Source organism: Nerophis ophidion, linkage group LG18, assembly GCF_033978795.1.
Source record: "Nerophis ophidion isolate RoL-2023_Sa linkage group LG18, RoL_Noph_v1.0, whole genome shotgun sequence".
NCBI classification, from domain to species: domain Eukaryota; kingdom Metazoa; phylum Chordata; class Actinopteri; order Syngnathiformes; family Syngnathidae; genus Nerophis; species Nerophis ophidion.
In genome coordinates, this window is record NC_084628.1 from 38,574,829 (window position 1) to 38,591,649 (window position 16,821).

The following is a 16,821-nucleotide window of genomic DNA, read 5'->3' on the forward strand; positions in this document are numbered from 1 at the left end:
AAAACCCTTAAATCAAGTTAAAAACACTCCAACACAAAATATGATTAGTGAGAAGAATTATCTTATCAGACAGAAAATAAGCAAATATCACCCTTATTTGAGATATTTCCTCTTACTTACATTTCACTTTTTGCAGTGTAGAGTGTCCGCCCTGAGATCGGTAGGTTGTGAGTTCAAACCCCGGCCGAGTCATACCAAAGACTATAAAAAAGAGAGCCATTACCTCCCTGCTTGGCACTCAGCATCAAGGGTTGCAATTTGGGGTTAAATCACCCAAAAAGTTTTCTCGGGCGCGGCCACTGTTGCTGCTCACTGCTCCTCTCACCTCCCAGGGGGTGATCAGGGGCAATGGGTAAAATGCAGAGGACACATTTCACCACACCTAGTGTGTGTGTGTGTGTGTGTGTGTGTGTGTGTGTGTGTGACAATCATGGGTACTTCAACTTTAAACTTTACGCACTGCTGGGCATTGAAACACGTCAACAGTGTACAAAACGGGTTATTTTATGGCGCATTTAAAAATCAATTAAAACACATCAGCAAATAAAACATTTTACGTGGCGTTGTCAAAATTCAATAACATTTAAAGAGAATAAATAAAACATTTGAACTCACAATTTTGAAAAAAACTTAAAAAGTAAATTAATAACATTTTTATACTCACAATTTGTAGCACCCATTGGGCGTCGTACAAGCCAGTGGTGCCCCTCGTCGGCGGCGGCGGCTTCTTGGAGTGGAAGCTGCACTTTTGGGGGCGTGTATGCTTAGACGGCCCCTCCTTTCTGATTGGTCAGGCGAACAAAAACTCAGGGCCAATCAGAAGTCTAGCAGGGCAGGTCATGGTCAATATGTATCAAGATGATACAGCTCCTGTCGACAAACAAATTCTAAAAAGTCCAAATTTAGTGGAGTTGTGGAAAATGCCAATTGAATTTGATCTAAAAGTCTTTGAAGAAGGTAATGTCCCATCATCACATAGTTAATGAACGGTGGTAGAGGGGTACACACTGATGGTTGTGATATAAACAATTTTAACACTCTTAGTAATATGCCCCACGCTGTGAAGCCACACCAAACAAGAATGACGAACACATTTCGGGAGAACATCCTCACAGTAACACAACATAAACGCAACACAACAAATACCCAGAATCCTTTGCATCCGTGAGACTTCCTGAATATATTTTACACTCCCCCCCCCCCCCACGCGTGCGTCGGTAAGGTGGGCGGGGTTTGGGGCGCGGGGGTGTAATGAATCGTCATTCATACACATACAACCAGTCCACAGATGTCAGTCAATGATGGAAATTATATTTTCAAATATGTTTTCTCTCCTCACTTGCCTGTTTAAAAAATATTTTTATTTATTTAATATTTGTATATGTAAATATTGAATGTATGCCACAATTTTCTTTCCTCTATTTACTTTAAGTTTACACCCGAACCCACTTATCTATGCGTACTTCATACCAGGACCACATGATTAGCATATAGGCCTAATTATTGATGTTATGATTGCAATTACTGTTTTAGTAGAATAATGGACAGGTTATCACTACAATTAATGAATATGGTTTTAATATTACTATAAAAAGTATTTAGGTTTCTGCAAACAACTCAAACTATGGAGAATTAGATATCAGATCAGTATTGATGGCAGAGTTGAAAATATGTATTTAAAAAAACAACAACAAAGCTAGCTCCATACATTAGGCAAATTAAATCTGAGAGATAATAGTGTAAGACTTGTTCAGCCATGAAAACCTGATTTCCTTTCTTTATAATCCCAGGGAACTGCCATGGACCTTTCATCATAGATATGAATAAACACTCCATATTTCTCCATTTTACCTTGGACCTTTGGTCCCCATCATTCTATTGATGTCAATGCTACATGTACTATTTAAATATACATATACATACAATACTCTGACATTTTTAACAAATCCAACTGTTTGGAATTTAGTTGAAAATTGATCAAGTTATGGTTATTTAAATAGTACATGTACCATTGACATCAATAAAATGGTCAGGACCAGCTTTACGGATTATAATTACTTGTGTAGGGCAGCACGGTGGTAGAGGGGTAAGTGCGTCTGCCTCATAATACGAAGGTCCTGAGTAGTCCTGGGTCAATCCCGGGCTCGGGATCTTTCTGTGTGGAGTTTGCATGTACTCCGGCTTCCTCCCACCTCCAAAGACGTGCGCCTGGGGATAGGCCCCTCCCACCTCCAAGGACATGCATCTGGGGATAGGCCCCTCCCACCTCCTAAGACATGCACCTGGGGATAGGCCCCTCCCACCTCCTAAGACATACACCTGGGGATAGGCCCCTCCCACCTCCTAAGACATGGACCTGGGGATAGGTCCCTCCCACCTCCAAAGACATGCACCTGGGGATAGGCCCCTCCCACCTCCAAAGACATGCATCTGTGGATAGGCCCCCTCCCACCTCCAAAGACGTGCACCTGGGGATAGGCCACTCCCACCTCCAAAGACATGCATCTGGGGATAGGCCCCTCCCACCTCCAAAGACGTGCACCTGGGGATAGGCCACTCCCACCTCCAAAGACATGCATCTGGGGATAGGCCCTATCACCTCCAAAGACATGCACCTGGGGATAGGCCCCTCCCACCTCCCAAGACATGCATCTGGGGATAGGCCCCTCCCACCTCCTAAGACATGCACCTGGGGATAGGCCCCTCCCACCTCCAAAGACGTTCACCTGAGGATAGGCCCCTCCCGCCTCCTAAGACATGCACCTGGGGATAGGCCCCTCCCACCTCCAAAGACACGCACTTGGGGATACGCCCCTCCCACCTCCAAAGACACGCACCTGGGGATAGGCCCCTCCCACCTACTAAAAGACATGCAACTGGGGATAGGCCCCTCCCACCTCCTAAGACATGCACCTGGGGATAGGCCCCTCGGCACAGTGGTTTAAAAACACTGAATTAAATCATCTGCATTTTGTCTACGTAACAAATATGATCCATTTCACTGTAATGAAACACTTTTTATTGGAATAAAAACTGCCAACAATCCAAAAACTATTTCAAATGCTACATGTAGCTGTCCCAACATTTACAAATACTGTAACACTGTTTTTTTTTTTTTTTTTTTTGGTCAATTCTCCAAGCATTCCGTATAAATTGTACTCCACAAACAAAGCAGTGCATTGTGGGATGTCCCTCATCCAACCATGTCCTCAAACATTAACCGTCATAAAATCCACCAACAAAGTTATTTTTGGTTACATTCCATCCACCGTCACGGCTAACAAACAAACCAGAGCTAAATTGAAATCCTTTAGAAAAACCTGAATTGTACTTTTATTTCTGGTGGTTTTTGCTCGGAACTGGGAGCCTTTTTAGCCTGAGAGAAGTCGAGTGGTCCAACGCAAAAAAAACGTCAAAACTTTCAGATGGGGGGGGGAAACTAATGGATGTTGGATGCTGCGCCTTTTTTTTAAATACGACAAGTGTTCGAAACAAACGTCTGTAGAAAAACAAAAATGTGCAGCGTCAGCGGTATTTGGAGTGCAAAAGAAGCACAAACCAGCTCGGAAATGGTTTCCTCCAGAAAAGGCGAATGTTCAAAACCCGCGAACGCTACACCAGGGAGCCTGCTTGGCTGTGAGCAGGCACCAAGACGGCCACCGTCCCCGCCCGGGTCAGCGTAGAGGCGCTGGCCTGCGGGGACACGGTGAAGGGGGGCGGCATCTGAGGCTGAGCACCTTCAGTCCGGTCGGGCATGGCCACCAGGGGGCCTCGGAGAACTTGGGGAGGGGCTCCGTTTGCGGTTGAGGGTCGCTTGTATTTGCGCGACGAGGTCCCGCCCGCGTTGTAGCCCGGGAGTCCCTGCAGGGTGGTGGCCTCGCCGGGCCGCAGCTGGTAGGCGTTGATGACGGAGCCCGTGTCCGTGGTGGACGACGGGGTGTAGGGGTAGTGGAAGTTGGGCTGGCGATGATGGTGGTGGTGGTGGTGGTGGTCTCCGGGGCGAGGGCTGGTGGCGATGGACGACAGCGTGCCGTTTTTGGACACGATGTCCGAACCCGTGTTGCTCTTGGCCCAGGACACTCGCTTTGGGGCCTGGGCGTCCTCCCTGGAAGGAGAAGGTGGGCCAACATCGTATACCGTCGCCATCAAAAGTTGTAAAGAACTTAATGTCATGGCTTTCTTGAGTTTCCAATCATTTGGGAGTAAAGGCCTCACCTTTTCTCCTCCAAACATACTGTTGGGTTTTGTTTCATCTGACCACAGAACTTTCCTCCAGAAGGTCTCACCTTTGTCCGTGTGATGTCAGATGAAACAAAAATGGAGCTGTTTGGCCACAATACTCAGCAATATGTTTGGAGGAGAAAAGGTGAGGGATTTAGTCCCAGGAACACCACACCTATTGTAAAGCATGGTGGTGGTAGTATTATGCTCTGGGCCTGTTTTGATGCCAATGGAACTGGTGCTTTACAGAGAGTAAATGGGACAACAAAAAAAGGAGGTTTACCTCCAAATTCTTCAGGACAAGCTAAAATCATCAGCCCGGAGGTTGGGTCTTGGGTGCAATAAGGGAAATGACCCCAAACCCACGTCATAAGTGGTAAAGCAATGTCCCTTGGCAAGTTTCACTACTAAAGGGCGATTTTGGTAGCCATCCATAAGCTTCTGGCAAGATTCTGCTTGAATTTTTGACCACTCCTCTTGACAAAAGTGGAGGAGAAAAGGTGAGGTCTTTAATCCCAGGAACACCACGCCTACCGTAAAGCATGGTGGTGGTAGTATTATGCTCTGTCCCTGTTTTACTGCCAATGGAACTGCTGCTTTACAGAGAGTAAATGGGACAATGAAAAATAAGGATTACCTCCAAATTCTTCAGGACAAACTAAAATCCTCACCCCGGAGGTTGGGTCTTGGGCGCAGTTAAACAATGACCACAAACAAACGTCAAAAGTGGTAAAGGAATGTCCTTTGGCAAGTTTCACTGCAATAAGACACTTTTGGTAGCCATCCACAAGCTTCTGCTTGAATTTTTGACCACTCCTCTTGACAAAATTGGTGCAGTTCAGCTAAATGTGTTGGTTTTCTGACATGGACTTGTTTCTTCAGCATTGTCCACACGTTTAAGTCAGGACTTTGGGAAGGCCATTCTAAAGCCTTCATTCTAGCCTGATTTAGCCATTCCTTTACCACTTTTGACGTGTGTTTGGGGTCATTGTCCTGTTGGAACACCCAACTGCGCCCAAGACCCAACCTCCGGGCTGATGATTTTAGTTTGTCCTGAAGAATTTGGAGGTAATCCTCCTTTTTCATTGTCCCATTTACTCTCTGTAAAGCACCAGTTCCATGGGCAGCAAAACAGGCCCAGAGCATAATACTACCACCACCATGCTTTACGGTAGACATGGTGTTCCTGGGATTAAAGGCCTCCTCCAATTTTGTCAAGAGGAGTGGTCAAAAATTCAAGCAGAATCTTGCCAGAAGCTTGTGGATGGCTACCGAAAGCGCCCTTTAGCAGTGAAACTTGCCAAGGGACATTCCTTTACCACTTTTGACGTGTGTTTGGGGTCATTTCCCTTATTGCGCCCAAGACCCAACCTCCGGGCTGATGATTTTAGCTTGTCCTGAAGAATTTGGAGGTAAACCTCCTTTTTTTGTTGTCCCATTTACTCTCTGTAAAGCACCAGTTCCATTGGCATCAAAACAGGTCCAGAGCATAATACTACCACCACCATGCTTGACGGTAGGCATGGTGTTTTGTTTAATCTGACATCACATGGACAAAGATAAGACCTTCTGGAGGAAAGTTCTGTGGTCAGGTGAAACAAAAATTGAGCTGTTTGGCCACAATACCCAGCAATATGTTTGGAGGAGAAAAGGTGAGGTCTTTAGTCCCAGGAACACCATACCTACCGTCAAGCATGGTGGTGGTAGTATTATGCTCTGGGCCTGTTTTTCTGCCAATGGAACTGGTGCTTTACAGAGAGTAAATGGGACAATGAAAACGGAGGATTATCTCCAAATTCTTCAGGACAACCTAAAACCATCAGCCCGGAGGTTGGGTCTTGGGCGCAATAGGGGCAATGGAGCCAAAACACACGTCAAAAGTGCTAAAAGATTGTCCCTTGGCAAGTTTCACTGCAATAAGACACTTTTGGTAGCCATCCACAAGCTCCTGCTGGAATTTTTGACCACTCCTCTTGACAAAATTGGTGCAGTTCTGCTAAATGTGTTGGTTTTCTGACATGGACTTGTTTCTTCAGCATTGTCCACATGTTTAAGTCAGGACTTTGGGAAGGCCATTCTAAAACCTTCATTCTAGCCTGATTTAGCCATTCCTTTACCACTTTTGACATGTGTTTGGGGTCATTGTCCTGTTGGAACACCCAACTGTGCCCAAGACCCAATCTCCGGGCTGAGGATTTTAGTTTGTCCTGAAGAATTTGGAGGTAATCCTCCTTTTTCATTGTCCCATTTACTCTCTGTAAAGCAGCAGTTCCATTGGCAGCAAAACAGGCCCAGAGCATAATACTACCACCACCATGCTTGACAATAGGCTTGGTGTTCCTGGGATTAAAGGCTTCACCTTTTCTCCTCCAATTTTGTCAAGAGGAGTGGTCAAAAATTCAATCAGAAGCTTGTGGATGGCTACCAAAATCGCCCTTTAGCAGTGAGACTTGCCAAGGGACATTCTTTTACCACTTTTGATGTGTGTTGGGGTCATTTCCCTTATTGCGCCCAAGACCCAACCTCCGGGCTGATGATTTTAGTTTGTCCTGAATTTGGAGGTAAACCTCCCTTTTTCATTGTCCCATTTAAAGCACCAGTTGCATTGGCAGCAAAACAGGTCCAGAGCATAATACTACCACCACCATGCTTGACGGTAGGCATGGTGTTTTGTTTAATCTGACATCACATGGACAAAGATAAGACCTTCTGGAGGAAAGTTCTGTGGTCAGGTGAAACAAAAATGGAGCTGTTTGGCCACAATACCCAGCAATATGTTTGGAGGAGAAAAGGTGAAGCTTTTAATCCCAGGAACACCATACCTACCGTCAAGCATGGTGGTGGTAGTATTATGCTCTGGGCTTGTTCTGCTGCCAATGGAATGGCTGCTTTACAGAGAGTGAATGGGACAATGAAAAAGAAGGATTATCTCCAAATTCTTCATGGACAAACTAAAATCATCAAGCTGGGGGTTGGGTCTTGGGCGCAGTAGGACCAATGACCCCAAACACGTGTCAAAAGTGGTAAAGGAATGTCCTTTGGCAAGTTTCACTGCAATAAGACACTTTTGGTAGCCATCCACAAGCTTCTGCTTGAATTTTTGACCACTCCTCTTGACAAAATTGGTGCAGTTCAGCTAAATGTGTTGGTTTTCTGACATGGACTTGTTTTTTCAGCATTGTCCACACGTTTAAGTCAAGACTTAGGGAAGGCTACTCTAAAACCTTCATTCTAGCCTGATTTAGCCATTCCTTTACCACTTTTGACGTGTGTTTGGGGTCATTGTCCTGTTGGAACACCCAACTGCACCCAAGACCCAACCTCCGTGCTGAGGATTTTAGTTTGTCCTGAAGAATTTGGAGGTAATCCTCCTTTTTCATTGTCCCATTTACTCTCTGTAAAGCAACAGTTCCATTGGCAGCAAAACAGGCCCAGAGCATAATACTACAACCACCATGATTGACTGTAGGCTTGGTGTTCCTGGGATTAAAGGCCTCACCTTTTCTTTTCCAATTTTGTCAAGAGAGGTTGTCAAAAATTCAATCAGAAGTTTGTGGATGGCTACCAAAAGCGCCCTTTAGCAGTGAAACTTGCCAAATGACATTCTTTTACCACTTTTGACGTGTGTTGGGGTCATTTCCCTTATTGCGCCCAAGACCCAACCTCCGGGCTGATGATTTCAGCTTGTCCTGAAGAATTTAGAGGTAAACCTCCTTTTTTATTGTCCCATTTAAAGCACCAGTTGCATTGGCAGCAAAACAGGCCCAAAGCATAATACTACCACCACCATGCATGATGGTAGGTATGGTGTTCCTGGGCTTAAAGGCCTCACCATTTCTCCTCCAAACATATTGCTGGGTATTGTGGCCAAACAGCTCCATTTTTGTTTCATCTGACATCCCGTGGACAAAGATAAGCCCTTCTGGAGGAAAGTTTTATGGTCAGATGGCCACATTACCCAGGAAAAGGTGAGGCCTTTAATCCCAAATGATTGGAAACTCAATCTTTACAAACTTTTGATCGCGACTAAAACCCAAAATAGACGCCACATGAGCCCTCTCTTACTTGATCTCGTTGGCCGTTTCCTCCTCGGTGTCCCGCCTCCTCCGCAGAAGGAATATGAGGAAGATCGCCATGGCGACCAGCCCCACCATGGACCCGAGGGTGGCGGCCGCAATCATGCCGGTGTTGGAAGCTGCCAAACGACAACACAGGCCGGACGTTATTCACGCTGACTGGGCGTGACGGGCATGTGTTGAGCGTGCACACACAGGTGATAACCTCCAGGTTAATGGAACAGCTGTCAGAGCCGGCTGTGTTGCTGGCTCGGCAGATGTACTTCCCCGACATGCTTTTGGTCAGGTTGCTGAGCCGCAGGGTGCCTTGTCGCTCGTCTGCAAGCAAACACACCTCTTAGCGTCACACAACTGCACTATTATTAACTAATTCAATTGATCACAGATAACATTTATTGAAATAAGACATTTGTAGTTTTGTATTAATGGGGAACGTTATCAGCAGACCTATGTAAGCGTCAATATATACCTTGATGGTGCAGAAAAAAGACCATATATTTTTTTAACCGATTTCCGAACTCTAAATGGGTGAATTTTGGCGAATTAAACGCCTTTCTGTTTATCGGTCTTTTTGCGGTGACGTCACCGAGGTAATTTTCAACACATTGCAAACACCGGGTCTCAGCTCTGTTATTTTTGACTATTTTTTTGGAACCTTGGAGACATCATGCCTCGTCGGTGTGTTGTCGGAGGGTGTAACAACACTAACAGGGAGGGATTCAAGTTGCACCACTGGCCCGAAGATGCAAAAGTGTCTGCCGCCAGACCCCCATTGAATGTGCCAGAGTGTCTCCACATTTAACTGGCGATGACAGACATGGCACAGAGATGTATGGATAACCTGCAGATGCATTTGCAACGATAAAGTCAACGAAATCACAAAGGTGAGTTTTTTTGACGTTCACTACCAGCTAATCGATGCTAACATGCTACGCTAATCGGTGCTAACATGCTATTTACCGGCGGTGCTAAAGCAGACATGGCACAGAGATGTATGGATAACCTGCAGATGCATTTGCAACGATAAAGTCAACAAAATCACAAAGGTGAGTTTTGTTGATGTTGTTGACTTATGTGCTAATCTGACATATTTGGTCGCGGCATGACTGCCAGCTAATCGATGCTAACATGCTACGCTAATCGATGCTAACATGCTATTTACCGGGAGTGCTAAGACAGACATGGCACAGAGATATATGGATAACCTGCAGATGCATTTGCAACTATATTACGTTTCCTTCCACCCACATTTAAAGGGGAACATTATCAGCAGACCTATGTAAGCGTCAATATATACCTTGATTGTGCAGAAAAAAGACCATCTATTTTTTTAACCGATTTCCGAACTCTAAATGGGTGAATTTTGGCGAATTAAACGCCTTTCTGTTTATCGGTCTTTTTGCGATGACGTCAGAATGTGACGTCACCGAGGTAATACAGCCGCCGTTTTCATTTTCAACACATTTTCAACACTGGGTCTCAGCTCTGTCATTTTTGGCTATTTTTTTGGAACCTTGGAGACATCATGCCTCGTCGGTGTGTTGTCAGAGGGTGTAACAACACTAACAGGGAGGGATTCAAGTTGCACCACTGGCAAGAAATCTGCCGCCAGACCCCCATTGAATGTACCAGAGTGTCTCCACATTTTACCGGCGATGACAGACATGGCACAGAGATGTATGTTTCACCCCTACACAATATAATGCCCTAATACCCCACTGTGCAATACTACCCTTCGAGTGCAATACGTCCGTCACTGATTGTTATTTATTACTTCGGTACTCCTGTCTTTCTCTGTATATTGTACAGTATTTGTATTTTGTACTTCTATAGTGTTTTGTATATTGTACAGAATTTCTTATTATTTTTATTAGATAGTAGTCTGTTAATTTCAATTGTTAGTTTTTCCTTTATTACCTCTTATGTCATTTATTTCACCCTATATTTGTTCCCACTACCGCACCTTAAATTGGAGTCTTTAATCTCGTTATATGCAAATATAATGACAATAAAGTTCATTCTATTCTATTCTATTCTATGGATAACCTGCAGATGCATTTGCAACGATAAAGTCAACGAAATCACAAAGGTGAGTTTTGTGGATGTTGTTGACTTATGTGCTAATCAGACATATTTGGTCGCGGCGTGACTGCCAGCTAATTGATGCTAACATGCTACGCTATTCGATGCTAACACGCTATTTACCGGGAGTGCTGAAGCAGACATGGCACAGAGATGTATGGATAACCTGCAGATGCATTTGCAACTATATTACGTTTCCTTCCACCCACATTTAAAGGGGAACATTATCACCAGACTTATGCAAGCGTCAATATATACCTTGATGGTGCAGAAAAAGGACCATCTATTTTTTTTAACGGATTTCCGAACTCTAAATGGGTGAATTTTGGCAAATTAAACGCCTTTCTGTTTATCGCTCTGGAGGGGATGACGTCAGAATGTGACGTCGCCGAGGTAACACCGCCGCCATTTTCATTTTCAACCCATTGTAAACATTGGGTCTCAGCTCTGTTATTTTCCGTATTTTCGACTATTGTTTGGAACCTTGGAGACATCATGCCTCCTCGGTGTGTTGTCGGAGGGTGTAACAACACTAACAGGGAGGGATTCAAGTTGCACCACTGGCCCGAAGATGCCAAAGTGTCTGCCGCCAGACCCCCATTGAATGTGCCAGAGTGTCTCCACATTTAACTGGCGATGACAGACATGGCACAGAGATGTATGGATAACCTGCAGATGCATTTGCAACTATAAAGTCAACGAAATCACAAAGGTGAGTTTTGTTGACGTTGACTACCAGCTAATCGATGCTAACATGCCACGGTAATCGATGCTAACATGCTATTTACCGGCGGTGCTAAAGCAGACATGGCACAGAGATGTATGGATAACCTGCAGATGCATTTGCAACTATAAAGTCAACGAAATCACAAAGGTGAGTTTTGTTGATGTTGACTACCAGCTATTCGATGCTAACATGCTATGCTAATCGATGCTAACATGCTATTTACCGGCGGTGCTAAAGCAGACATGGCACAGAGATGTATGGATAACCTGCAGATGCATTTGCAACTATAAAGTCAACGAAATCACAAAGGTGAGTTTTGTTGATGTTGACTACCAGCTAATCGATGCTAACATGCTATGCTAATCGATGCTAACATGCTATTTACCGGCGGTGCTAAAGCAGACATGGCACAGAGATGTATGGATAACCTGTAGATGCATTTGCAACTATATTACGTTTCCTTCCACCCACATTTAATGCGAAACAAACACTTACCAATCGACGGATTTAAGTTGCTCCAGTGTCACAAGATGCGAAAGTCCTGATCGTTTGGTCCGCACATTTTACCGGCGACGCTAACGCAGCTATTCGGCCATGCAATGGCTATGAATAGCGTCAATAGCTTCAGTTTCTTCTTCAATACTTTCATACTCCGACCATCTGTTTCAATACATGCGTAATCTGTTGAATCGCTTAAGCCGCTGAAATCCGAGTTTGAATCCGAGCTAATGTCGCTATATCTTGCTGTGCTATTCGCCATTGTTTGTTTACATTGGCAGCACTGTATGACGTCACAGGGAAATGAACAGTGTCCTGGCAGAGAGCGAAAAAAAGGCACTTTAAAGCTTTTTTAGGGATATTCCGAGACCGGTAAAATTTTGAAAAAAACTTCAAAAAATACAACAAGCCACTGGGAACTGATTTTTATTGTTTTTAACCCTTTCGAAATTGTGATAATGTTCCCCTTTAATGCATTTACATTTTTTAAGTGCACACAAAATAAGTTATTTAATTTTGTAAATCCTAACTTTGACACATGGTTTTCTCCTGTAAAATTCATCTGTTTAAACTTCTTCTTCTTCTCCAGATTTTGACACGCTCTACCTTCCACATTTTTCACCCGATTTAAACCGTTCCAACTTGAAACTATTCAGCCTATTCAGGAATCGCAGGCTTTGTCTTGACAAATTCCAAAAAATTCCCAGATTTCCCGGGGCATTTTTCGCCATTAAAAAAATGAATTGGCCATTTTTCAAACTTCCACATTTTTCAACCTATTCAAACCATTCCACCTTCAACACATTCCACCATTCTGGAAATTCAAACTTCTTTTTTTCCAAGTTCAAACAAATTCCAGGATTTTACAGAATTCCTGGTTTTCCAAAGCCCTATTAGCACCCTTCTTTCTGGCGACTACTCATCCCACATTTTTCAATACATTTCAACCGTTTTACCGTCAAAAATTCCTCTTAATCAGGACAAAAAAACAAAGTTATTTTTTGAACTGGAAAAATTCCACAAATTGCATAATACCATTTCTCAATTCAAAATGTTACTACTTCAACATTTCTTGACCAATTTGAACATTTTCAACACCAGACTATTCAGTTTTTTTTTTTTTAACGTTTTCAAAAAAAAAACCCTCTTTCCCGAAATTCCCATTGAAATGAGAAGGCCATTCTTTAAAGTTCCACAATCTCCACATTTTTCATCTGATTCAAACCGTTCCACCTTCAAACTGTTCAGCCTATTCAGGAATCGCGGGCACATTCCAAAAATTCCCATATTTCCCAGAATTCCAGGTTTTCCAGGACATTTTTCCCCATTCAAAATGAATTGGCCGTTTTTTCAACGTACACCATTTCCACATTTTTCAAACTATTCAAACCATTCCACCTTCAACACATCCTACCATTCTGGAAATTCAAAATTCTCTTTTTCCAAGTTCAAAAAAATTCCAGAAATTCCCAGAATTCCTTTTTTTTCAAACCCATTTTTGACCCTTTTTTCTGGCGACTGCTCCTTCCACATTTTTCAACCGTTCCACCGTAAAAAAAATCCTCTTAATCAGGACAAAAAAAAAGTTGTTTTTTGAACTGAAAAAATTCCAGGTTTTCCCGAAATTCCAGGAATTGCGTAATACAATTTCTCAATTCAACATGTTACTACTTCAACATTTCTCGACCCATTTGAACATTTTCAACACCAGACTATTCAAGTTTTCAATCAATCAATCAATGTTTACTTATATAGCCCTAAAGTTTTTTACCATTTCCCCCCCAAAAATCCCTCTTTTCCCGAAATTCCCATTGAAATCAAAGAGACATTCTTCAAAGTTCCACAATTTCCACATTTTTCACCCAATTCAAACCATTCCAACTTTAAACTGTTCAGCATATTCGGGGATCATTGGCTTTCCCTTGACACATTCCCAAAAATCCCAGATTTCCCAGAAATTCATGTTCTCCGGGAATTTTTTTTCCCAAAAATCCCAGATTTCCCAGAAATCCATGTTCTCCGGGAAATGTCCCTCCATTCAAAATGAATTGGCCATTTCTTCAACTTACACCATTTCCACATTTTTCAACCGATTCAAACCATTCCACCTTCAACACATTCCGCCATTCTGGAAATTCAAACTTCATTATTTTCAAGTTCAAAAAAATTCCAGGATTTTACAGAATTCCTGGTTTTCCAAAGCCCTATTTACACCCTTCTTTCTGGCAACTACTCCTCCCACATTTTTCAACGCATTTCAACTGTTGTACCGTCAAACATTCCTCTTAATCAGGACAAAAAAAACTAAGCTGATTTCTGAACTGGAAAAATTCCCGAAATTCCAGGAATTGCGTAATACCATTTCTCAATTCAACATGTTACTACTTCAACATTTCTCAACCCATTTGAAAATTTTCAACATCAGACTAATTATGTTTTGTACCATTTTCCAAAAAAAAGTCCCTCAAATCCCATTGAAATCAATGGGACATTCTTCAAAGTTCCACAATTTCTACATTTTTCACCCGATTCAAATTGTTCCAACTTTAAACTGTTCAGCGTATTCTTGGATCACGGGCTTTCCCTTGACAAATTCCAAAAATTCCCATATTTCCCAGAATTTCAGGTTATCCGGGACATTTTTCCCATTTTAAATGAATTGGCCATTTTTCAAACTTCCACTATTTCCACATTTTTCAACCTATTCAAACCATTCTACCTTTAACATATTCCACCATCCAGTAAATTCAAACAATCATTTTACCGAGTTCCATAAAATTCCAGGATTTTACAGAATTCCTGGTGAACAGCCATACAGGTCACACTGAGGGTGACCGTATAAACAACTTCAACACTGTTACAAATATGCGCCACACTGTGAACCCACACCAAACAAGAATGACAAACACATTTCGGGAGAACATCCGCACTGTAACACAACATAAACACAACAGAACAAATACCCAGAACTCCTCGCAGCACTAACTCTTCCGGGACGTCCCCAACCCCGCCCACCTCAACCTCCTCATGCTCTCTCAGGGAGAGCATGTCTCAAATTCCAAGCTGCTGTTTTGAGGCATGTTAAAAAGAAAATAACGCACTTTGTGACTTCAATAATAAATATGGCAGTGCCATGTCGGCATTTTTTTCCCTAACTTGAGTTGATTTATTTTGGAAAGCCTTGTTACATTGTTTAATGCATCCAGCGGGGCATCACAACAAAATGAGGCATAATAAGGTGTTAATTCCACCACTGTATACATCAGTATCGATTGATATCAGAATCGGTAATTAAGAGTTGGACAATATCGGAATATCGGCAAAAAAAGCCACTATCAGACATCTCTAGTAATAATAATTTGGAGGCACACTGCATCTACAGATACAGTAAAATAATTTATATTTATATATATACAGTATATATATATATATATATAAAAATACCAGGTAAATTTAACCAAATGTGATCAGTATGATTCAATGTAATGAGACACCTCTACAAACAACAATATGACTAAAAATAGTTCAACCAATAACCCGTGTGTGCCTAATGAAGCGTCCCCAGAGTGTATTTCACAGAGAAGTATTCGGACACTTCCTGTAATCCGATAATCTCCCAGAGGGCAGAAAACTAAAAGCATTTTTGACCCGGAAAATAATAAATAAAAACAAACAAACAAAAAAATGGGTCAAATCTTTTTAGATTAACATATGACAAGTGATTTTTTTTTTTTTTAATACAGCTAGAAAATTATGCGTCGCTTGTTTGAAATCACTTCATCATCGTATTTTAGAGTCGTGCTATACTCTTTATCGACGCGTGAGTACAAATCGTGTGACATGATGCTCACGTTCAATCATTAGTTACTGTTTCCTGTCATCAATCCGCCTTTTAATCCACTTCTGGTCCATTTTGGCAGCGGTTGCAGCACACACACACACACACACACACACACACACACACACACACACACACACACACTGGTTATCATTTGGAATGGGGACCGGTTGTGGAGGCATAAAAAATAGACGTAAAATGGCCACTGCCCAGTTAGCTAAAGTAATGTGCTGTTCGTACTTACTGAGGACCCTGGGGAAAAAAAAAAGAGTTAAAGGCCTACAGAAACCCACTACACAGTCTGATAGTTCATATATCAATGATGAAATATTAACATTGCAACACATGCCAATACGGCCGCTTTAGTTTACTAAATTACAATTTTTAATTTCCCGCAGAGTTTCTTGTTGAAAACGTCGCGGAATGATGACGCGTGTTTGTGACGTCTCGTGTTGGAGCGGACATTTCATCCCAGCACCACTTACGGCTAAAAGTCGTCTTTTTTCATCGCATAATTACACAGTAATTCGGACATCTGTGTTGCTGAATCTTTTGCAATTTGTTCAATTAATAATGGAGACGTCAAAGAAGAATGCTGTTGGTGGAAAGCGGTGGATTGCAGCTGCCTTTAGCACCGAGACATAGCCGGTGTTTCTTTGTTTGTTGTGAAGCTTTAACACAGAGCGGTCAAGCGGACATGTTTCTCTGCGTCAACCAGCAAGTTTTTGGATGGGAAAATTGTGATATTAAGTCGACTCTTACCGGAGACTTGAGTGGAATATGCGACCTCATCCTGCAGCTCAAAAAGGCAGCTGTAATCTTGGCTCCTCGGCTTCTCAGAGACACTGGCGTTCACCGCAGCCATCCGACTTTCAGGTATGACTTTAATACTAACACAATAAGCAGATAAGGGATTTTCTAGAATTGTCCTAGTAAATGTGTCTAATTACATCTGAAACACTCCCACTGCATTTTTTTTTTTGTGTGCTTCACTCTAACTTTTCTCATCCACGAATCTTTCATCCTGGCTCAAATTAATAGGGAAATCGTCGCTTTCTCGGTCCGAAGAGCTCTTACTGCTGGTGGCTCACATTATAAACAATGTGAGGAGCCATACAACTTGGACGTCACACGCACATCGTCTGCTACTTCCGGTAAAGGCAAGGCTTTTTTATTAGCGACCAAAAGTTGCGAACTTTATCGTGGATGTTCTCTACTAAATCCTTTCAGCAAAAACATGGCAATATCGCGAAATGATCAAATATGACACAGAATGGACTTGCTATCCCTGTTTAAATAAGAACATCTCATTTCAGTAGGCCTTTAATATGGTTCATGGGGACCAAATTTTAATAATTTTGCATAATTCACACACATTT

General features: G+C 42.6%; 1 protein-coding gene across 3 annotated transcripts in view; it reads right to left on the reverse strand.

Moving 5' to 3' along the window:
- Positions 1-2,996: 2,996 nt before the first annotated feature.
- The window catches only part of esamb (endothelial cell adhesion molecule b), a 208,985-nt gene continuing 195,160 nt past the window's right edge, over positions 2,997-16,821 (reverse strand). For all 3 annotated transcript variants that reach the window (XM_061878091.1, XM_061878089.1, XM_061878090.1), the window contains 3 exons: positions 8,493-8,615; positions 8,287-8,416; positions 2,997-4,105 (listed from right to left, as the gene is read on the reverse strand). In XM_061878091.1, the coding sequence (XP_061734075.1) occupies positions 3,613-4,105; positions 8,287-8,416; positions 8,493-8,615 (746 nt within the window). In that variant the 3' untranslated portion in view covers positions 2,997-3,612. The remainder of the gene's footprint in view (positions 4,106-8,286; positions 8,417-8,492; positions 8,616-16,821) is intronic.